Source organism: Camponotus vicinus, unplaced genomic scaffold (assembly GCF_025532165.1).
Source record: "Camponotus vicinus isolate PSW18456_S1 unplaced genomic scaffold, iyCamVici1.0 SCAF_9, whole genome shotgun sequence".
Taxonomy (NCBI): domain Eukaryota; kingdom Metazoa; phylum Arthropoda; class Insecta; order Hymenoptera; family Formicidae; genus Camponotus; species Camponotus vicinus.
Genome location: NW_028141981.1, coordinates 6,420,256 through 6,444,398, shown reverse-complemented (window position 1 = coordinate 6,444,398; position 24,143 = coordinate 6,420,256). Strand labels below are relative to the sequence as shown.

The following is a 24,143-nucleotide window of genomic DNA, read 5'->3' as shown; positions in this document are numbered from 1 at the left end:
AAATCGTTGTTTCGCAATTAAGAGGCCCCAATCCTGGACTCATTCGCTTTATCGAATTATCGCGTGAAAATGCATTCGTCGCTTCCTCCGCTACTTCTCGTCTCTTTTAACAAGTACATCCATCCGTTTCGTTAACCACAAATTATTATGGTTAATTGATTCGCCTCAAGCGAAATTAAAATTAAAATAATTAATTAAAATAATTAATTTCACCATTCCACAAGCGGCTTGCACTTCTATTTGAGTTAATTAAAATTGAAGAAGAGATCTGAAGTTTACTACATATCTGAAGAATCGTGAGATCTTTTAAAATAACAGAACATACAACCATTCTGCAAATTAAACATTAAATAGAAAGAAATTTCAGTAAAGTATAAATGCAAATTTCTAGCTACCTTGTATCTTCTAGACGGAAAAGAATATCATGTATAACGTTAAAAAGAAGAATGTTATTTTTGTGTACCGGAAGATCCGCAACAACATACTTGAGATATTATTATCTAAGTCTTCTTCGCTTTAGAAACGTATTCGATGACGTTGATCTGGATCTTTACGATGTAAATTCTGTCATCTCAATCGATTCTACCACATCGCGTTTCTCAAGCGAATAAATATATCGTCCTCCCTTGAGTATTCTGCAAAGGATATTCTACTTCGTAGAGCGTCAGTTCAATTCGAGAAATGTTACGGGCTCTCTTTGAACCAAGATTTATTTTGATAGTAATGTGGCCGATTCAATATATCTTGAGAAAACAATTTTCTACGATATAATAATAATCTGCATCTGTATATTTTAATATTCATAAGATTTCTATTTTTTTATTTGTATTTAAACATAAATTATATTATATTGGAATATTTATATACTAAAATATTATGATGGAAAGGTAAAAGAGTAATTAATAATAGCGACTGACAATTTGCCGTCATTATCTCTCACGGTGATTAATATACAAATATCGTTGCTTGTCAACGATATTATTGTTGGTTGCAGAGTTGAGGTTCGTAATCGCGTCGCTTTTAGCGATAATCATGCGAAACCGATGCTATTAAAATGCATGTCGAGTGAAACAGTCATTTATTCAGTATGTCGTCAAAGTGTTTTATTCGCATGAGACGTGATACTCTCACAATGATGACTCTGCACGCAGCGAAAAATAACTGCGGATCAAAAGCAGATAATAATTTTCAGCAAAATTTATATATATGCTTTACTGAAAAATATATGTTGTATTAGAGAGCGCAATTTATAAGTTTTATATAATTTTTCTCTCCAATTTTAGAATCTTTTTTCGAATTAATTGCACTTTACAAATGGCTGCTTTTATATACTGTTAGTTATATAATCTCTCTTGGTATAATATTCATATACTAGCGATAATATTCTATCGATTGTCTTCCAGATAATCGCAATACCGATAATTTAACAGAGTTTGATAAAATTAAGAGGGATATAATTTGCCAATGAGAAGTAAACGAAATTATTAGTTTATAACAAGTAAGTGATTGTGCTATTAATTCTTTGCGCTACCTTTACGACACACATTTTTTTACCAACTTTCGAATACTTTTATTAGCTGTAGGAAGTCTCGTAGCCCAATCAATATAGCGGAAAAAAGAACATCGTAGTGGACAGGTAATTCAGTGCTGTGCGAGTGTAACGAGCATTGCTACTTTGGCGAAAATAAATTTACTGCTCGCTTTCTTTTTTTTTTCTAACTTGTGCTCGCACTTTAACATTTTTAGAAGGACCAATTGTTGCAATGAGTTCCGAATAACTCGTGACTTTTTACAACGGAACGGCTTCGTAATATTATTCTTATGGAAATCGATATATTTGATTTTATGCTGATTAACGCTCGAATTTATCCATGTCACATGTTGAATGAAAAGTAACGTAACATTATCTGTATTTTAAAAATCGAATGAAATCTTCTATATTTCATCGCAATTTTATTTACGGATCAATAAAATTGCTATAGATTTTTGGACTCTATTATTTTAAAAAATAAATTTGAGCTAAATCGACTATTCATACAGAATATAATATTTGTTTATATCAATTAGAATTTCAATCGCATCTTCATTGAATATAAATAGTATCTATAAAAATAATTATCTAATAGTATTATAATGTAATAATTGATGAATTAGTTTAAATAATCTATATGCATATTATATCATAAATCCCGCAATTTTTTTAAAATTCTAGATAATAGGTATTAAATTCGTATATAATATATTGATACAGTTATATATTTAATTATTTTTGTAGTAATTTCGTGACAAATTCCTATTGACACAGATGACCTACTTTTGTTTAACGGAAAGCATTCTTGACATCGAAAATCCATATAGGCAAAGCTCATTTCGGCAAACTCACCAAGCGAAATTAGCAGAATCGGTTTACCTAATTCGCTAGTATTCACAATCCGAGCGCAATCTGAATCAATCAACGTATAATTCGATGAGAGGCAATAAGCACGCCGTGTTGCTGGTGCAGGGCATTCGATAATTAGGGCCGATATCCAATGGATGATGGTCCTAACATATCAACAATAGCCGGAATAGACGCATTATTTTCCTGGCATCATCATACTGTATTTCAATTAACGATGATTATTTCAAAAAATTATGAAGAAATTTTATTATTTGATTCCTTTCATCGACAAAGCATTATTTCAAATTTAGAATTTATATCGAATAAAGTATAAAAAAATACAATTATAACGTATAGCTTCTCTGTTCAATCATAATTTAACAATACATTGTAATTATTTCTCAATAATATAATTTCACAATAGAGATTGAAGAAAATTATTTTGAGAAATAATTGTTATATCAATAATTGTATTTTGTGATTTTATTAAAGTTAAAGAAAAGTACAATTACAATGTTCTTTGTTTAATCATAATTTGATAATTCATGTAATACAATGCAGTTGTCTCTTACACAATAGAAATTAGAGATAATTATTTTGAGAAAAATTTTCATTTTAGATGACTGCTTTTAGATTGATATAGTATTTTTTTATTTTTATTTAATATCATTTCTATTTTTATGATGATTACGACCAAATTAATTTAACATTATATGCTTGTTAAATTAACCGATGTAATGTTCGTAGCATAACATTACACAAATTTTCATAAAATAAAATTATTTTAGAAATAATTGTTATATAATAACAATTATTTCTATTTTATAAAATTATTTATTTACTTTATAAAATAATATTTTATTATATAACAATTATTTTTAATATAATTTTATTTTCTGAAGATTTCTCCAATATTTTTAAACATCTATATCAATCGGTATCTATCTCATGCTGCGTAATATTGTTACATCATGAACGTTACATCGTCGAAACATCATTATCAAGCGTATAATATTAGATTAACTTGATCGTAATCATCGCAAGGACAGAAGCGACATAACTATATCAGTAGTACTCACCCAAAATGCCAATAGCAACTCAGAGATTGACATAGATTGGCTACTTATGTCCTACGGCGAGGAAGTGCCGTTTCGGCCAATCTACTGTACGAAGTCGAGACTTCGTATCGCTAATCGAATCATCGCGAAATGTCATTAGCCTCGAATCGCCGTCATCGACGTTATCGGATAATCGAGCGTTAATCAGCAAACCGAACCGAAATCGAATCGAAGGATGTTGTGTATGCGAATGGCCGCTGGCTGCGTTTTGTTTTAGTTGGTTACTCCTAAGTTTGCCCGAGTTTCGGCTTTGCATGGCACGTTGCATCATTCCTTCACGGCCTCGCCGTGCTCCTCGCGGCCACCCAGCAGAGCTGTCAGCCTCTGCGATGGCAGTTCCGGCTACGAATCTACTATGAGCCACCTGGGGCCCCACTACAACGTCTACAACGTGCCCAGGGGTAATTCTCCGGTGCTCAAGTACAACACCCTGAAGCCGCGACGACGCAAGCAGAAGCACTCGCAGCAGTTTTACTCCCTACGGCTGTGCCGTCGACACGAGAACATCCGCAAGAAGTACGAGTTGTACGCGATACCGATCTATAAAACGTGTCCGCACAGAAGCGATAGCACGGCCACGATCGCGACGATTGTCCGATCGGTGGAGGATACGCCATCCCTGACTTTGAGCCAGGGATCGGTCAATCTGATGAGCCGATCGGCGCCGTCGACGCCGATTCCACCGTCACCGACGACGCCACCAATACCAGCGCCGAGGATGTCCAAGAAGATCGATCCGTCCAAACACACCTACCAAAATGTCCCTCTCCCCGTTTTTCCGCCGAGAAACGCTTCGTTGCCTAAGCTTAAGGTTTGTCAACTATTCATCATCTACAATAAGAAAACCCCGCATCTGATGACGTTGCTCGCGGACATTGCCGCGAACGAGCTTTTCGGGAGCCGTCTCTCGATCGATCCTGTTGCAATCGGCTCGTATTGTCGAGTAATCATTCACAGATGTAAACATGTTGATATCATAATCATTATCGTGATTTTTATATTATAGCTTTAAGCTAGCTATTAAAGTTACAAAATTTTAAATATCGTTAAATACATATAATAAATATTTTCTGATTTTGCTTTTTTACAAGAATATTTTAAGCTTACCGGTATATAGTTGATAGAATTGAACAGAATACTTATACACATACAAACACAACATATACAAAATTTTGTATATACTCGTAAAAAGTACATGAGAAATGTATTGGATTTAATATTTGTAGAAGCTTTTTAGCTATTTTTGTATATACAAGATTCTTCCAGAGAATGCTGTTCTTTCATCAAATACTTTAACAGCAAAGCATAATGCTTTTCAAAGTAACGTCTTAACAATGTAAAAATGTTATACCAGAATTCAAAGAAAGTAAAATAATGGAAAAAAATATTATTTGTTTGAAATGCAAATTTTTTACATGCCTCAAAGTATATTAAACTTTGGATTTAATTTATATCACTCCTTATATCATACAGATCGATCGAATTATTATTAAGTAATTATTAATGATATGAAAATCATAAACTTTTCTCATATTTTAATCACTACCTTACAAAAAATATTTGTTATTAGTATTTAAACTCGAAGTCTGATACAACGTGAAACAAAATATTTTATTACAATGAATAACGACTTGCATTAATTATAAATGGAACATAATGAAATTTGATTAAAGATCAATTATATAGTGAAACAATCATATAGATAGGCTAGAGATAGGATATAGAAGGCTATAGATAGGATATAGAAGGCGTGCGCATATTTACATACTCAATACATAATTAGAGTTCCCTTTAAAAGGATATTAAGTTATTTAAATTTATTCATATTATTTAAATTTATTCATATTTTAAAATTTAAAATAAAATTTTTGTTTTTTTTATTTTTTATGATTTTAATAGCCTTTACAAGCAATTCTGTGAATACAATATTTTTGTATCATTAAGAAACCTATAGACATTTTATATATAATTACTATTCGTATATAATATTTTTTGTTGCACTACCGATTTTAATTTGCCATAATAATAATCGAGCTAGTCTGTGATTGAAAGCATTTCTTGAAACAGATGTGTATTGAAACAGATTTGTATTATCGTAGTAATAGCAGTAATAAGCATAAATGGTGCCTCAGATGGCTCCCGATACATATCTAAATCCGCTATAGATCACTCGCTATGACTCTACGAACATCATCGCGTCATTAAATAGATGATTCTCGTATCGGAGACTTTTGTAATTTTATTAAAAAATCAAACTATATATAAGCACGAAAGTTATACGAGCGACAATGTCCAGCGAGCAAGAGGTCAATCTCCGTTCCCTTATAAGCACCGAGTAACATTAGCATCTCGCGCCTACTGCATGTGTACGATTTACGTGTCCGTAATAGATATAAAACAGCAGCTTCTCGAGCAAGTAGGAGGTAGAGTTGCTGGAAGCCGAGTTATAATCGGAAATCATATTTTCCCTGCTAAGCTGGATCCGGGCATCTATGTAGCGACCGCCCTTGTGCATGTTGGCCGCGTGTCAAGTAAGTTTTCACTGTCACACGCTTAACCAATGACTCGAGCTCTTTATTGTTTCGAACACGGACGTGCCTGAGATATTATCTCGAAGGTTTTTTTTTACAATTGCCATTCGTTTCTTCCAACATATGTAAATGTTTGTTCCTTTATTTTTATCAACAACGAAGAGAGATGCACATTGCGAAATTTTGAAATGTCTTTCCTCACTTATCGATCAATAACATAAATCCTTGCACATTTTATATTGTTATATAAAGTATCAAATATAGGTGCGCCGATGAACACCGTCAACGGAGAATTCTTTGAAGTCGAGGAGAGCGCATGAATAAAATCTATCGTGCGATAATTTGTGCGTAAATCCTCTATGTATAAACGCGATTAAAATGTTTTATGAAAATATACTTATATATATAATATATTGTACTCTCTTAAATGGGATCAATGTATTATCTGAAAAGTAGTGGATGGTCTCAATAAAAAAAAAAATTGCTTAATTTTATCTATTAGAATTTCTAATAATTAAATCTTTCAGAAAGAATCTAATGGTAGAAGCTTTTTTAATCAATGATATTTTTAAACTGCATTTTATGTAACATATTTTATAATCGTAAACATAAATTTATAGCAATATATTTTATTAAAGAAATATGCGAATTCTCTTTTGACTTTTTTATGAATTTATATCACATCTCTCTTAAAAGTAAAAATGTATAATATGTATATAATGTTGAATGTGTATGTAATTTTGAATTTAAACACTAGTTATATATGTTTCCTTCCAAATATGTGTGAAAACTTCTTCCAACAAATAGCAATCCAAATTAAATAGAAAAAGCTACAGCTTGCAAATACATATGTGATTTATTATTAATTTTTCAATGAAATTTTATTGGACATAATGAGTGGAATACAAGACAGAGGAGCAAAATGTATTTGAAATACTCGTTGATCGTGAGTGAAATTTTATTATTTCTTTAATCAATTACATTTTTATTGATTCAATTTAGGAGAGTAGCAGCAACGATCTGAGTAATCTGATAATGAATGTTTGCACATCAAATTTCTGATATGAAATTCCGTACACTTGATTCCAACCTATTTCTTTTCGATTTAAAAAAATTTATATTACAACTATAAATATACTACAATTATGATTATGTATATGTATATATATATTCATACTAAAAGCAATATCCAAATCTATGTATTTTACGAACATGAAAAATGTGATCATTTATGGATTCGTTATTTAAGATTGAAAAATCGAAATAATATCTCAGCCGTCCAATTTATTCACACTTTTCTCTACGTCGCGTTAACTCGCATCCCCGTTTCGCCTGGTCCCAACTACTAACCGTGCCTGTTGCAGACCGACAGCCTATACAACTACAAAGAACACTACCAGCAGCAGCATCGGCAGGAGATGCAGCAGTACAGCTACCCCTTACCGAGCAACAGTTCGAATCAACTAACACTGCCACTAACGCGCAACCTCTATCATCCCTCGATAGTTAGTCCCCTGCAAACCTCCCTCGTTCACACTAACAACAGTCGGCCGTCCACCCTGGTGCATCACGAGGCCGCCACGACCGGCAATCACTTGCCCGCGATGCATCGGGATGAGGAACAGCAGCAGCAGCAGAATTATGGCAATCACGACGCGAGACAGTCGTCGTCGTCACGTCGACATTCGACGACGAATCGGCGAAACGAGCGTAACCGAAAGTATCGGAAGTACGAGCGAACGTCGGGCGATCGGAGCAAGTCGAAACAAAACCGACAGAGAGGAGAGGCTCCATCGCGACGTAACGAGACTACTTTCAACGGCGTCTCGCCCCCCGACTGCGAGACTAGCTTCCACCAAATCCCAGATCTGAATGCGTCCGAGACGATGTACAAGATCTCGTATCCGCATTACTATGAAGATGACATAAACGCGGAGTGTTCCACCGACTACCACAGACCGAACTCGACGGTGGCGCGTCAGCAGCAGCAACAACAGCAGCAGCAGCAGCAGCAGCAGCCACCGTCGTGGAATCGTCAATCGAATCGTAGCACCGGCAACAACACGTCGCAATTGGCGACAGATATGGACGATGCGAAAAGTCGCAACAAAATATCGAAGACGAGGCTGTCGACGGGCAATGTCGGCGACGTTCGTGCACCCTCCGCGCCCACGATAATGCAGTACGCCGAGCTTCACTTCCGGGACGTCGGTCAGGAGATCGATGTCTAAAGGTTAGTGGCCCTGCAGCAGCCTTGCTGCTGCAACTCAGCGCAGCGCGGCACCTTCCCTCCCTATCTACCTGCGGGGAACGCATTTTTTCTCGAGAAGAATGTGCCGTGGCGATTTGTGTGTTTTAAAACTTCGAGGCACCGCTGCGTCTTTAGAGGTAACGCACCCGCGCGTGCCGAACACATTCTTTAAGATGTTCTCTACGTACGTGTTCAAAGGTAGGGCAAATTATTATATCTTTCATTTTCTTTCATTCTGCTTTCTCTATTCTAATGCTAATCTTGTGTTTTCGCCTTGTATAATCTTTAGCTTTGCCATTGCTTATATGCGTTTATTTATGTTTGTTTACGTTTGTTCGATTTTCAGGAACGATTTCAGAGGAGTTTTCTCTTTTTGCATTTTTAAATTAATAATATTAATTACGATGGCATATCATAATTTTGGACCCAGCTTAGACAAACTTGTAAGAAGCTAATTCTGATTTCGTCAAAAAATTGCGTATATATATTCTTTTCCATATTACATAATTTTATATCATAATGTCTCTCTCATTGATAGCTAATAATCAATATTAGAATACCAGAACATTGAATATCTTTTTCGAGAAAAAATATGTTATTATATCTGATGATGCGCACGGTGATTCAATATTTCGAAGCGAATGCTGACAACGTTACACATAAATTTTTATTTGATATCACTTTTGAATTCTGGCACTTTTTCCGCGATTGCTCTTTGATAAACCGCGCGCTGTAAATCAATATTACAATAAACCTTTATGTTTAAAAAAAAAATCGGTAATGCTAAACGACATAAAACATTGTTACATGCGATATGCGGCGGACAGACCGTTTATTTCAGCCGATCGAAGAGACACACGCGTGGGAATATATTTTCAATATTTAAAATTCAATCCAAAAATATCCTCTCTACTGAAAGGAAACAGCTTTGTATACGTATCTGTAAAGTTTCGTTGAACGAACAAAAAAAATAACGAGTAGGTGCGACAGGCAAAAAAAGTTAGTAGCGTCTGTTTGGGTTAATCCCCATTTTGCAAAATTGATAAAACAAACAATGTGCAGATATAATAAATGCGCGACCACGTACGTAAAGTTTACGTAGCAGAGTGAACCATTCAATTTGACACATATAGCTTGTCAATATAAAATATACGAGATATCTCGAAAAATTTGAATATATTATCGAGTTGATATCTATGGAATTTAAAACTGTCGAATTTTAAAACATTAAATATAGAACATTCTATATGTAATAGACACACATCAAGATATAATTAGTGTGCATACTAGCATGGTTTGTTTTTCCCTCGTCTTATTTCCAACTATGAAATCCATCTCTGTAGACTTTTATTTAACGTCGGATCGCCATAAACTTTTTATAATAAGAAGTAGCATACGCACGAAAAGAAGTACAATAGAGATTATCCATCATCTTGAAGTCTGGAGAAATTGATGGAATACAGAATGATACTCACTGATTGTGAGATCATTTGTAATCGTTAATACCGCCTGATCTCGCGGTGTACGTAACTTCGCTTTCCATAAAAACTTATTTATACTGCTCTAATTTCTTCGAACAAATTGCCAAATAATTTTGCGCTGCTTTCGATCGTCATTGAACCGAATTAAATCGTTAAGACAATTCTCGGTCGCTGTGTATATAACATCTTGCATGTCTTCGTATCTCTCGCGATCGTATCCTATCTAACGTACGACACAAGAGACGCAGCGAAGGAAGGAATTGCTGCATGCGTACCATATCAATTGTATATCTCTCAATGTTTGTTTGTAGGAGGGTCAGCTGACAAAGAGCGATACGTACATTTACTAGGACAATTTGGCGTCCGACAAGCGTCCTCTGTAGGTACATTGTAGGAGTATGTCACGCCGCTTACACGCATAACGTAAATCGAGTGTACCACCATAAATACGGAATGTCCATTCGCGCGAGGGATACAGAACTCGAACTCGCTTCACTCACGGAGATTGCAACGATTCAATCTTTTACATATTGTTCATTCATTACGTTGTTGTTCTTTTGTCAAACTCTTTTCGATTCTTGCTTGCATAGAGCCTTGTACGTTATAAAATTTTTTCTGCCCCATTAGAGAAGCATATACATAATGCATATTTTATTATCGGTAGAGAGAAAGAGAGAAAGAGAGAGAAGGAGAGAGAAAATTGTTTGAAAAAATTACAAGGATATCTTAGGATAATTTTGAAATATCAGGGAATAACAGCTTCTATATCATACAATTCTACGTTAATTACGCAAAAATTACTGTTCGTTTTTCGTATTTTATGCATATGATGAATTCACAATTGTCAATAATACCAAAATTTATGATAATTGTTCTTGCTGCGTGCAACAGTAAAAGCTTCGAATCGATTAGAATGTAACAATTAAAACGACACAATCTTCTCAATTTTAAATCACGCATACTAGTTTAGCACTTGGAGTGACCAGCATGCAGCATGATAACACTCATTATGGATATATTTAATCTTGACGAGCTGAGAGATTGTAAATGGTTATCGATTAGATGGTTTAATAGTCGATCATTCCGTTTATATAAATTTCTCACCTCTTTAATGAAACCTCTGTCCAACTCATGTATTCCCCCTGGGCACGTCGTTGTCTAATTGACAGACATCGATCACGAACGAGAAAGCTTTAATACTCGAAATGGTACACCAGATCATTTGTCGAACGCTTGCACAGCAGGTCTGTTACGAAACTTCGCGAACAGTCCACTAGTAGAAACTATTGTGTTCGTAATTGTCCGCGCAGCACGATTGGAATCCAAACAATACAAAGATTAAAGACGTCTAAATTTCTTATTTTACCAAAACTTAAAATGTCTGTCTAATTATGTATGAAAAAATCTTTTTTATGCAATCAAAAATATAAATAAAAACGCTAATCTCTCAATAATAAAATATAGCAACAAAAATTACTTCCAAATAAAATGTATTTAATTTTGTATATTTTATATACAAAAAAAACTCTGTCTTCTAATAATAAATGACTCGGAATATATAAGAAGAGCATTTGAAAAACCAAGACGTCTTCCAGAAATTTGTATTGTCTGGAAAACAGATTACTTTCATCCCGAGATATTCGTCACGTTTTTCTGTTTTATACAGCCCTTCAAGCCGGAATTCTCGGATCTCGATTATGCGGACGTGGATTACAAATCATACGGGCCGATAAACTATAAAGCCGCCAGTATTGCGCTCCTTCAAAAGCAACACCAGCAGCAACAACAACAAGCTCAACAGCAGCAGCGTCTTTTGAGTAGAAGACCGCAAATGTACGGTGCTTCGGACGATAACGAGGAACTGCTTTAATCTTTTCAATTTTTTGTTGATTTAATAATAATCCAGCCTATTCTAGCCTTCTCGGGGGATGCAATGATAAAATACAATTTTGTAAGCGAGATGTATATCTCGATAGTTACTCGCTAAATTCAATTTTTATGAAATGCGCGTTGCCATAATAAATTTATAGGATTGCAATATATTCTCATGAAAGATGAATTTAACGAGTTGTAATTACGACTCTGCGCCGCGTAATGTGTTTATTCACACGAACATGATTGTTACATACATATAAAAGAAAAATTCTTTTCGATCAAAACACATAATTGTTGATTGAATGCATGTTTATATTTAAAATTCGATAAAGTTTAAATAATGTTTATTTCGAGAAAAATATAACTTCCCTCTCGAAAATTTCGTGGGCAAATTATTTGCAATAGAAATTGTAAATGAAAAAAAAATGTCCGCATTTAATTTAACTTTTATTCACGTATCGTATTAACGAAATCTGAACTTTACCACTTGTGAAATAGATTAAGGCTCCATTAAAAGTCTCTGCATCGTTGAGATAAATGTAACAGGGTTTGTTTCGCAAAGAGCCATAAATCTATCATATTACTAATAATCGAGATGCACAACAGCCGCATATCTACAAGTATATTTACACTATGTCCCGTTGGGTCCACAGGAACGTCCGGAACACTTTATACAAGATAAATGTACACTTAATATATTCTCTTTGTATACATGTATGAAACGCGATATTATTTATGTTATGCTGCTTTCTATCATTTCGTATGACACATCTGTGTTGCAAAATTAAGGACTTTCTCGGATGGAATTGTTACTTTATTTATTCACGAATGTGTTCGAAGCAAAGATCGGTAAATTGCTCGTTTTCATCCTCTCTCGCTCCGGTCAAAGCACAGCGATGCGTTACGAATTCGAAAAAATATGCAGCAAAAATAAATAAAGAAATAAAAGCCAAGAAAAATTGCGATATACTTGTAAATTTATAAATATCTTTATACGAAATATTATTGATACAATGTATATTTATATAAACTATCGCGACATGTGTTCTGGGATCAAATTATTGGAATAACGCGCGAGCTATGGCGATAAAAAAGAATCTTGTTAAATAATGAATTAAAAAAAAGAAAAAAAAGAAAAATGAAACATATCTCAGCCAAATATGATTAATCCCCATCTATCTCCGTTCTATTTATATATTATTGTTATAAATATAATTATTAATAAATGTTAGAGTATATAATTTTGTTGATATATCTCAGATATTCTCAGATATCTTCCTATATGCGTTTGTAAATTTGTAAGTTTACAAGAATGAGCTATGTGTTGTTTGTGCACGGATTGACTATAAATCGAATGCCATCATTTGATCAGACATTTAGTGATGAAACCATAATCTTCTTGTAAATAATATATCTTTACAACTGTTAATTAATATCATCGATATTCTCGATCGTGACTAATTAGTTACGATATCTATATTAGTTTAAAAAAACCATTCGATCGCCGATCATTAATTGCACGGAAAATACGTTCTCTCAATGATATATTGTAATAAAATTACAAATTGTAACGAAATTCGATCATGCTTATATTTGCGATTAATGATTATTTATATCGTTTATATATCGTAAACACGTTAGATTAGATGGAATGAAATTCGCACTTCCATGTAACTTGCTGCTCATATTTTTTCATTCATTTCAGTATTCCTCCATTGGACATTTCCCTTTCACCGCGCCTGCATATTTCGCATACGATTCAATCGTGTCGTTTCATCTCCAAGATTCGCCGTTCATTGATATATATATACTGAATGCCGCAGATTTTTCTGTGACTCTCGTAGTATCTTTTTTCATTTACGAATTCTTTGGTCGATTTAAAATCGATTTTATCGTGACGAAAATTCGATTAAACGCCATCTCTTTTTTATATTTTTTAAATATTCTACATCAAATTTTGCAAGGTTTCAAATTAGAATTCTGCCGAAATACAATCAGTTGAAATTAAATAATTTTAATAACATTTTAAAATTAATTTAACTATACAAATTAACAATAATATGCAAATTATGAAAAAGAAGAGTATTTATCAGACTTTCATTGTGAAAAAATTAACCTCAAATTTATCAAAAATCTATCTAATGCAAGCACATACGTGAGAAATCTTCTATATATCACGTGTACATTTATTAAGGAAGTACGACCAAATGGCTCCTAATTTTTTCGAGTAAATGTTGATAAGATAATCATTTCCTTTTTTAAATAGATATAGAAATATATTTGCTATCCTACTGTTCTTCCTCCATCTGAAAGGCAAACAAAAAGGCATACTCTTCTAATGTTTTATTGTTCCTGAAGCTCTTATTGATAATTTTAAGTTTAAGTCTAAAATATGAGATGTGTATTTTGCAGCAATACAGGATGAACAGAACGAAATGTAATTACATCGGAAACAATTAGACCTCTTTTAATTTAAAGTTATATGAAAATTAACTTAAATGAAATGATGAAGATATTTCTTTCATCCGTGTATCCTAAATAAATATTTCAATTATCATGAAATATTTATTTAGCATTTAATGTTTACAATGTTTTATCGTCATTGTAAATATACAAATATTATGCGACGGTTGCACAGTTTATCAAAAATAAAATCTCGTTTGATTTAATAGATTTATTGGTATAATACTGCCAACATCAATCTGCTAATCTTATAAAAGGTCGCTCTCGTAATCACAATATCGATTTGATCCCCTTTATTGAAACACATTGTTCGCTGAAATTTTGTGGCTAACATAGTTATTTAAATTATTCAATATTTACAATTATTTATTGTGGTCAGAATTATTAATCGTTGGTCAATTAATATAGCCTATGCTTCCATAAATTCCGCAAGATATTCCACACAGTCTTATTAATGTAAACTGTATAAAAATAATCCCCCTTTCTTAGAAAAGAGCATAAAGAAAGTTTCGAAAGTGTTTAAAACTAATTTAAGAGACGCAAAACACGCGTCCTGACGGCGACATACCTATACACCTGTTCAAAACTAGCCATCTAACATATGCAACTAAACTTGTATGAACGTATATGTGTATAATTTATGCTAGGAGAGTGTAAAGCGATTTTTCACTACTTTTTATATTCGAGACATCACTCTAAGAACTGTTGCTCGGTGAATTGAATAGTTTGTAATGTGCATTGTATACATACGTGGATACCAATTAGTATCGCAAATCGTGATCCCAAGTTTAAGAACTGTAAAACCGCATATAATAAGTCAAATAAGCGTTAGAATATGTGTATAGACTTAACGGAACATTTATGAAGTTCCAGATAATCATTTTCCTAAATTCCACAATAATAGTGGTCAATCATTTGTAACATATTTACACAGATCCCTGTCGAAGACAAATAAGAGATAATACTATTCAATAAAAAAAAGAAACACTGGAATAATACTAGTCACTAGTTTTTTTGATACGTTAAATGCGATTCCAGTTTTTAAATTGCTCCATCATGTTACAACTTTGAGAAATTTGCAATTAAAATTGCAAAAAAGACTTTTTATTGATGTATTTTGTCATACAGATATATGACATGTTGTAAAAGTTTTATTGCAGTCCAAGAAATGTCGTTAAATATTTTGCTTCCAAGAGGAATTTGTCGACTATGATTAATAAGATATTTATGGTTAAATATGAAATTTATTGCAGAAAAGAGTTAAATCATTGAGAAATCACATATTAGTAATAGTTTTCAATTCTTTATTTAAACTTAACAATTTTTTAGATCTCTAAATACAAATTCAATATTAAATATAAAATTCAATATAAAATTGACAAATTAAAAATGGCGAAGTTAATATAGAAAAAATTAATATCAAAATTAAAAACGTCATAATTAGAAATAACTTGCTATTTGTAAAAATTTATATAAACATGCAAAAATGTACAGACATACTTTGCTACTTTTATTTTTCTTTGCAACTTTAATTGCAAATTATTCAAAATTGTAACGTAATGAAACAATGTATTGAAATCAGGATCATATTGAAAAATTATACGAAGTAATTAGTTTTGTTTTTATGTTCGAAAAAAAAATTATTTTTTGTTGAATTGTGTAATTGGAGATGTATGCGAAGTAAAAAATATAAATAACGATAAAAATTCTTCGACAAAAATGTATTACACGTATGTGAAATACCCAGTTATATACACAGGAAGCAAGGAGTACGAATTGCATATTTTTACATTGAAAATAATACATATGATAATTTTTTGAATTTCAGCCATTTCTTTTTGATACACATCGTTGTATGAGAATATTAAAATAATAAAATGGCATTTAAAAGATTTGGAAAGATTAATGAAGAAAAGGATAACATTAGAAATGTTCAATTTTATAATAAACTCTAGATTTATGTAATATTAAGAGGATTACATTTGCGTCGCCTTTATTGTTAACATGTAACGTCCAATAAAAAAAAATTCTGTTGTATACAACGCATTTCATTTACTTGTCAACATTCCAGAAAATCAATAATAAGTTACTGAAAAAAAATTGTAACCAAAAGAATTCTTTCGTTAATACTTATTTTATAATAATAGTTATATTATAAATATTATGGAGCATATAGTATAATAATAAATACAATGATAATAAAATAAAATATGTAATAAGCGAGAGGAAAGAAGAAAGGGAGAGAGAGACAGACAGAGAGAGAGAGAGACAGAGAGAGAGTTTGAGAGTTGAGAGAAGAAGAGAATAACTAGAGATGGAGATGGTAAAGAAGAGAATTAGTCCAAGAGGCAAAGTAGTCGAGTTCGAACTGTCTTCAGATATCGTTGTCGTTCTTGAACAGGATCGGAACGCGTCACGTGTGCTTCTTTGTTGGACCCTATTTTTTGAGGTCTATCCTCTTTTTAAGAGGACCCCGAGGATATTCTTGTTTTCTATTTGTTGCTCTTTTACCAATGCTGAATGATGGCAGTGTGAGCAAGAAACTCCTTGCTCTTTGCCAATTAAACAAGAAGAAGAAAAAGAGCTGTCTTTTCGAGAAATTTTAGGAGTCTTGGGCCCAAGCATTATTTATTTCTCCTGACTATTTCAAATTCTTTTGATAATGACAAAAGACGAAAAATAGTCTGATTCGTTCTAGCTGCCTAAGAAGGGTCATATTTTGCTGTTTGATGGTATATGATAATTTAAACGTTTCTCTCACTCTTTCTTACGCTAATCTTTATTATATGCTTTGTTATTCTTATAAAACCTATTGTTTTTTTTCATTTGCTAAAATTTCAAATAGGAATATGGAGAAAATATCATTCAATCATTTATAATGATATTACAAATATAATAAAATAAATATTAAAATATTCTTTATAATACATGTATATTTTTTTATTTTAATTTTATTTTAATATAGGTATATGTTATATTTTTTTCAATACACATATATTTTTTTCAATACAGGTTATATTTCAATTGAGTAATTACTACTTCCCATTATTCACTTTATGTACATTATTACTTCCCATTATTCACTTTAGCAAAATTATATACAATCCAAGTCATAAAATCGTCTTCAGCTTGATTCTGAAAGATAGTTGAAATATTTATTCCAATGATATAAAAATCTCTTTATATTTAAACGTGAAAAAGACGTTATTTGAGTTTTTTCATATCCTTTATCATTAACCAAATATGAATGACATTTGCAGTTTCATATCCAAATCACCGCATTGAATATGCTATTGAGTTTTCCAATGTTGGAAAATTCTAACGTACAGAAATTTTCACATCAATGGCAAATATATGTTACGTATTGCACTCCTACAGGAATCCATGAGATGCAGAAGCATATTGGGATACCTTTCCCTCCTCTCTTTGTACAATGCATAAAGTTCAGTTTAGTAGCTTGCCTCATGCATGAAATAAAATATATTCGGTAAACTTCTTTTAGAACAATGTATGTTTTCTCCAACAAAAAGTAAGTATTGCAATATTCTTGTAATTCTCTCTCTTTCCCTCTCCTTCTTTTTTGCGGCAACAAATTCCCAAGCGAAATATGTATTGTGTTTACAATTAAGCGTACAATAAGCCGTACTTCATAGCAATACGTAATATTGTAGTTCCGACATTAATGAACTCCCCACGGAACTATTTCTACCTGCATTGACATGATTACGTACATTTCATATGTTGAAGCATAAAGTATACTTTACCTTGCAGATATAAGATTATTTTTACATCATTTTAATCCAACATAATACACATCTGATTATATAATATTAACAATTAATTATTTAGACAAAAAAGCAAAAATTTTAATGAAACTCTAATAAAAAATTCTATCATATTCACATATATTTCGAAAATGTGGAATAGTATTCTCGATTTAGAATGCAAATTGCGACTAATAATGTCTGCCACAAGAACGTTCGAAGTTTGAATCTCGATAACAGAATACATCTCTAGTCATATATCTCTCTCTTTCTCTCTCTCTCTTTCTTTCTCTCTCACTCTCTCTCTCTCTCTCTCTCTCTCTCTCTCTCTCTCTCTCTCTCTCTTTCTCATCTACAATTGGTACATATATTCTGAAACCCACTGATATTACACGAATATGCGGATCTTATCTTATTGTCAATGCGATATTCACTCAGAATACCGTTGTCACGTAATTCAGACACCCATTTCGCTCTCCGTAGAATTCGATAGGATCTAGCTGATCTTCCTATATGTGATTTATGTCAAAATTATATTGCTTTCAATATTCTTAACTTATTCGAGCAGAAATGCAATATCAAAATTTTGTATCGCAATGTAATTTACATTACGCATATACAAATTGTTAAATTTGTAAAATTATTGCTTTAGAAATACAAGATGAATGCTGCCATGATGCTTTATTTAGAACTGTATTAAAATATGGCAACCGAATCTGATAAAAATTATGATAAGAGTAAGTACAACGATATAGGTTGCTGGTTTCTTAAGTCTAATAACATTATCCTACTTAATCCTAAATATAGATAAGGTAAATTCATCGTATAACGTTAAGTTCTGGTTTCGTAACGGAAATATTACACTGGCGCTCAGTTATACTTTATCTCAATTTCAGTCAACATCGATGTTATTTGAGCGTCATTTCCTCATTTTTAAATTCGCGGAATGGAAAATTTAGAAACGCGAAATACAGTTGCGAGTCAAAGAAACCGCGCTCTAACTTACCAATCCAAATTTAATAAATAAATTTAAAAAAGTGTAAATAATACATTACAAGATTCTATAATTTGAGCAATTCTACAAATGCGAGAGTGAATATCTTAAAAAAAAATTTATTAAATAAATAATTCAAGAAAACTGTCTTCTTTTAAATATAGATTTGTGAGATTATAATTTCCGTAATATATATATATAAGCGAATATATCAAAGATTCCTGCAAAACATATTTTGCTAGAATTTTTACCATTCTAGATTTAATAAATTTTAAAAAGTGTAACTAATACATTACAAGATTCTATAATTTAAGCAATTTTACAAAATGTCGGGAGTGAATATCTTAAAAAAAAATTATTAAATAAATAATTTAAGAAAACTGTCTTCTTCTTTTAAATATAGATTTGAGATTATAATTTCTGTAGTATAAGCGAATATATCAAAGATTCTTGCGAAACGTACTTTGCGAAAAGACAAGAATGGAAGATACAAATCTGAACCAAGTGCTTACTATAAAAAGTTCGGTAAAAATTGCGAAACTAGGCGAGCAATCGAATGTCGAACCATTAAAATTGAAAACGTATAAGAAAAGATGGATAATAGTACTCATTTTTATCATTTTTAATGGAGCGGGTACTTATCAATGGATAAAATATTCGATTATAACTAACATAATCGCGAGGTATTGTGTATTGTATATCTCTCAAAATTTAAACAAAGGAAACATAAATTAATGTGTCTTCTCCTATACATTATTCAGATATTATGGAGTGTCTTCGTTAATGGTCGACTGGACCTCGATGATGTTCATGCTGCTTTACGTGATATTTGTATTGCCAGTGCAATATGTATCAGACAAGTGCGGTTTGCGATGGACCGTTATTTTAGCCAGCGGTTTGATCTGCCTGGGCTCATGGATAAAAATTTTCTCCATTCATCCTAACAAGTTTTACATCGCTTTCATCGGTCAGTCTATAGTTGGATTTACCCAGGTTATTCTCTTAATCTCTCTTAGAAAATATTCGTGTTATATCTTCTTTTCTCATTTTTTTTTCTTATATTATTTTACTTACATTATACATATCCTTTATTACGCGCGTTTTCTTTTAATGATATTTACACTATACTCTATTAGGCTCTGGTCCTACCAATACCAGGGCGCTTGGCCGCGCAATGGTTTCCTTCTAATGAACTTTCAACCGCTACATGTTTGGGTATTTTTGGCAACCAAATGGGAATAGCATTAAGTTTCCTTCTGACGCCTATAATAGTGAAAAATCACGAAAATTTAGATGATATCGGCAACGATCTATCATGTTTATGCTGGGCTCTTGTAATCATTAGTACAATTGCATTCATTCTAGTGCTCATAAGTAAGTATACGTAAGTTATACGAAACCTATTGTATTCTTGTTGGCTTTGATGTATGATTATTTAATTTTTATCTATTATTTATAAGTGAAATAGAGATCTAAGTTTAACGGAAATAACATTTTAATTTTTCTTTAGTCTCTCATCATCGATAATTTTTTAAATCTAATATAGATGAAGAATAAAATTTTTTTATTTCATACATTCGTTCTCAATATTAACCCTTTGTACTCCAGAGATACCGCTATGGCGACATACATTTTATAATGAAATTATTTATGATATTTATTTTTCAATCAATTGTAATTATTTATGATACTAATTGTAAGAGCAGTTACTAAAATAGAATTTTTTTATTTGACATAACATTTTTTAATATTCACCAAAGGTACCAAAAAATGTCCTGGAGTTGCTGGTACGTCATATGATAAAATTAGCTGGAGTGCAAAGAGTTAATTTATTAATATGAAATTTACATTTATTTATGCAATATTCTACATATTTAATTATAGTGATTAAGAGTTAAATATTCTTCATAAAATAATCTTTCATAAATCTAAATTAGAAAGCCACACATTCAATGCATATCTAATGTATATCTAAATGTCACGTATCTCATGTGTAGCCCGTATATCCAAATATGATTTTATTGATATATATCTAATGTATCGAGGAAATTTTTAATGTACTAACAGAATAAAAAAACTCGATAACATGTACCGATATATCTTGTTTATTAAACATTTATTAATTTTCAATGTGACCAGATATTTCGATAACTAATATAACTCACTTTAATCTCAGTTTTTATATTCGATTTGTTTTTACTTACATTAACCAATCGCCAGAGGATACGGACTAATTAATTAGATTGCTTCAAAAAACTATTATATTGTTTTTAATTCTCTCAAAATGTTTCTGCATCAGTATTTCAGGAAGAACCAAAACTACCGCCGAGTGAATCGCGGGCGCTGCAAAAATTCAATCGATCGAAGAAAGAGGAGGAATTGATTGGACCGATTAAAAGACTCTACAAAAATAAAAATTTCATCATGCTTTGTAATTCTCACGGCTTGAGTATCGGCGTACTGAACGTCGTGGCTACGTTACTTAATCAAATATTCCTCGCGCACTTTGAGGTGAGCCAGTGAATACCCAATTTAGATGTAGCAGATCGAAAAAAAGAGAAAAAGGAAGAAAGAGAGAAATTCAATCAAAGATATTCCCATACATTTCGTATATAAATATGTATCTAAAGTCAAGATGTTCATATGTTCTAGAATGGAGAAGAAGATGCGGGTAGAATTGGATTATGTATGATTACCAGTGGTACGATTGGTGCTGTTGCTTTGGGTATCATCCTTGACAAAACACACAAATTCAAGTAAGAGAGACATTTATACAATTTTCTTGAAAATACAATTCCAATTTGTTCCGACTGCTCTAAACTGTTGGTTATCACAAATCATGCATTCCTTGCTATTTTTGTCGATTAATAATTTATTACTTTTAGAGAGACTGCCGTGACTGTTTACTTTCTCTCATTGTGCGGTCTAGTACTATTTTCGGTATTTATTTATTGCGGCATAAAATGGATGGTATATGTGTCGTCGATTCTTCTAGGGTATGTATATATATGTATACACACACACACACACACACACATACACACACACACACACACACACACACATATATATATATACATATATAAAATTCCTGGGAATAATATATTAACTTTCTTGATATCATGTTTATTATAGATTTTTCATGTCGGGATACTTTGCACTGGGATATGAGTTGTGCACCGAATATACATATCCGGAGTCAGAGAATTTAACCGCGGGAATCTTAAATATAGCAAATAGTCTTTATGGTATGATACTTGTTATAATAATGGGAATATTATTAAAAGAGTACGGCGATATTCCGGTACACATGATCTTAAGCTCGATTGTGTTGCTTGGTTTCATCTTAACTGTTTTAACGGAAGACGAGCAAAGACGTCAGGATGCAAAAAAGAAGGCTCAGATCGAAGGAATTGTGAGGCTCGAGAACGACAACATTGATACTGTTCCAGAAACTGACAAACTAACTTATAATACGAATTAATAGATATAAATATCGAAAAAAAATTGTTCATATTATATTTATATATATGTATTTTTTTTTAGATAATCATGATTTTATGCTGGTTTTTGATGTATATTTTTACATCTTTAAAGAATATACATTTGTAATAATAAATTCTAATGGATAAAAATACTTTCCGTATTTTGTGCAAATCGAACTGCACTTTATTTTTACGCGAATATATAGAATCGTATATTTTAAATTTTCTTTTAATAACAAAATGAATTTTTGCCAACAATTAATATGGCGTACTTTGATATTATCTCTATTGTATACAATGTAATGAGATTATTTTTTAATAAGATTAACTTTATGAGAAAAGCTTTAACACGATCTAGTATCTAAAAAAAGTAATGAATAAGCAATGAGGAGCTCGTGCACATTGAAATTAAAACTTAATGATCTTTTTTCTCAAAGATAATAAATAATTGTAGAATTTTTCTTAACTTTTATGATATTCTGACTTTATCTTGCTGTATGCAATAAGAGTTTAATTAATTCTAAATTGCAGAGGACCTACATTATAATATATATATTTTGATTTTAATATTATTATTGTATATGATAACTTGTCTGAACTATATTTTACCTTGCAGATATAAGATCATTTTCATTCTTCAACATAATTTTAATCCAACATAATACACGTCTGATTATATAATATTAGTTAACAATTAATTATTTAGACAAAAAAGCAAAGATTTTAATGAAATTTTAATAAGAAATTCTATCATGTTCATATATATTTCGGAAACGTGGAATAGTATTCTCGATTTAGAATGCAAATTGCGACCAATAATGTCTGCCACAAGAACGTTCGAAATTTGAATCTCGATAACAGAATACATCTCTAATCATACATCTCTCTCTCGCTCTCTCTCTCTCTCTTTCTCTTTCTCATCTACAATTGGTACATATATTATGAAACTCACTGAAATTACACGAATATGCGGATCTTATCTTATTGTCAATGCGATATTCACTCAGAATACCGTTGTCACGTAATGCAGACACCCATTTCGCTCTCCGTAGAATTCGATAGGATCTAGCTGATCTTCCTATATGTGATTTATGTCAAAATTATATTGCTTTCAATATTCTTAATTTATTCGAGCAGAAATGCAATATCAAAATTATGTATCGCAATGTAATTTACATTACACATGTATAAATTGTTAAATTTCTAAAATTTATTACTTTAGAAACACAAGATGAATGCTGCCATGCTGCTTATTTAAAACTGTATTAAAATATGGCAACCGAAGCTGATAAAAATTATGATAAGACTAAGTACAACGATACAGGTTGCCGGTTTCTTAAGTCTTCGAATTAATAACATCATTCTATTTAATCCTAAATATAGATAAGGTAAATTCACAAGTAACGTTAAGTTCTGGTTTCGTAGGGGAAATATTACACTGGCGCTCAGTTATACTTTATCTCAATTTCAGTCAACATCGATGTTATTTGTGCGTTGTTTCCCCTTTTTTAAATTCGCGGAATGGAAAATTTTGAACCGCGAAGTACAGTTGCGAATCAAAGAAACCGCGCTCGAATTTACTATTCGAGATTTAATAAATTTTAAAAAGTGTAACTAATACATTACAAGATTCTATAATTTGAGCAGTTCTACAAATGTCGGGAGTGAATATCTTAAAAAAAATTTATTAAATAAATAATTTAAGAAAACTGTCTTCTTCTTTTAAATATAGATTTGAGATTATAATTTCTGTAGTATAAGCGAATATATCAAAGATTCTTGCGAAACGTACTTTGCGAAA

The 24,143-nt window shown here is 31.8% G+C and overlaps 2 protein-coding genes across 20 annotated transcripts in view; both read left to right on the top strand.

The window, feature by feature from the left end:
• The window catches only part of Nrm (neuromusculin), a 176,515-nt gene extending 163,638 nt beyond the window's left edge, over positions 1–12,877 (top strand). For 5 of the 11 annotated variants that reach the window (XM_083109498.1, XM_083109499.1, XM_083109497.1 and 2 more), the window contains 3 exons: positions 3,716–4,309; positions 7,394–8,262; positions 11,428–11,566. In XM_083109498.1, coding sequence (XP_082965624.1) covers positions 3,716–4,309; positions 7,394–8,260 — 1,461 coding nt within the window. In that variant the 3' untranslated portion in view covers positions 8,261–8,262; positions 11,428–11,566. Of the gene's footprint in view, positions 1–3,715; positions 4,310–5,888; positions 6,616–7,393; positions 8,263–10,072; positions 10,141–11,427 lie in introns of those variants that run through there. The other 6 variants (XM_083109502.1, XM_083109505.1, XM_083109496.1 and 3 more) reach the window with 5 other exon arrangements.
• A 3,583-nt stretch (positions 12,878–16,460) lies between these two features.
• LOC145976902 (choline/ethanolamine transporter flvcr2a-like) lies at positions 16,461–24,080 on the top strand. Of its 9 annotated transcripts, none has more exons than XM_083108414.1 (9): positions 16,461–16,831; positions 18,516–18,600; positions 19,261–19,540; positions 19,619–19,850; positions 19,994–20,231; positions 21,157–21,368; positions 21,510–21,613; positions 21,743–21,853; positions 21,993–22,940. In XM_083108414.1, exons 3-9 carry the CDS (start codon positions 19,338–19,340, stop codon positions 22,339–22,341), a joined length of 1,449 nt encoding a protein of 482 aa, XP_082964540.1. In that variant the 5' UTR covers positions 16,461–16,831; positions 18,516–18,600; positions 19,261–19,337; the 3' UTR covers positions 22,342–22,940. The 9 variants fall into 9 exon arrangements, with proteins under 9 accessions (XP_082964540.1, XP_082964542.1, XP_082964546.1 ...); XM_083108416.1 differs by having other exon boundaries at positions 17,478–18,600; XM_083108422.1 differs by lacking the exon at positions 16,461–16,831 and adding an exon at positions 23,565–24,080 and having other exon boundaries at positions 17,196–18,600; positions 21,993–22,105.
• The last annotated feature ends 63 nt before the right edge of the window (positions 24,081–24,143 follow it).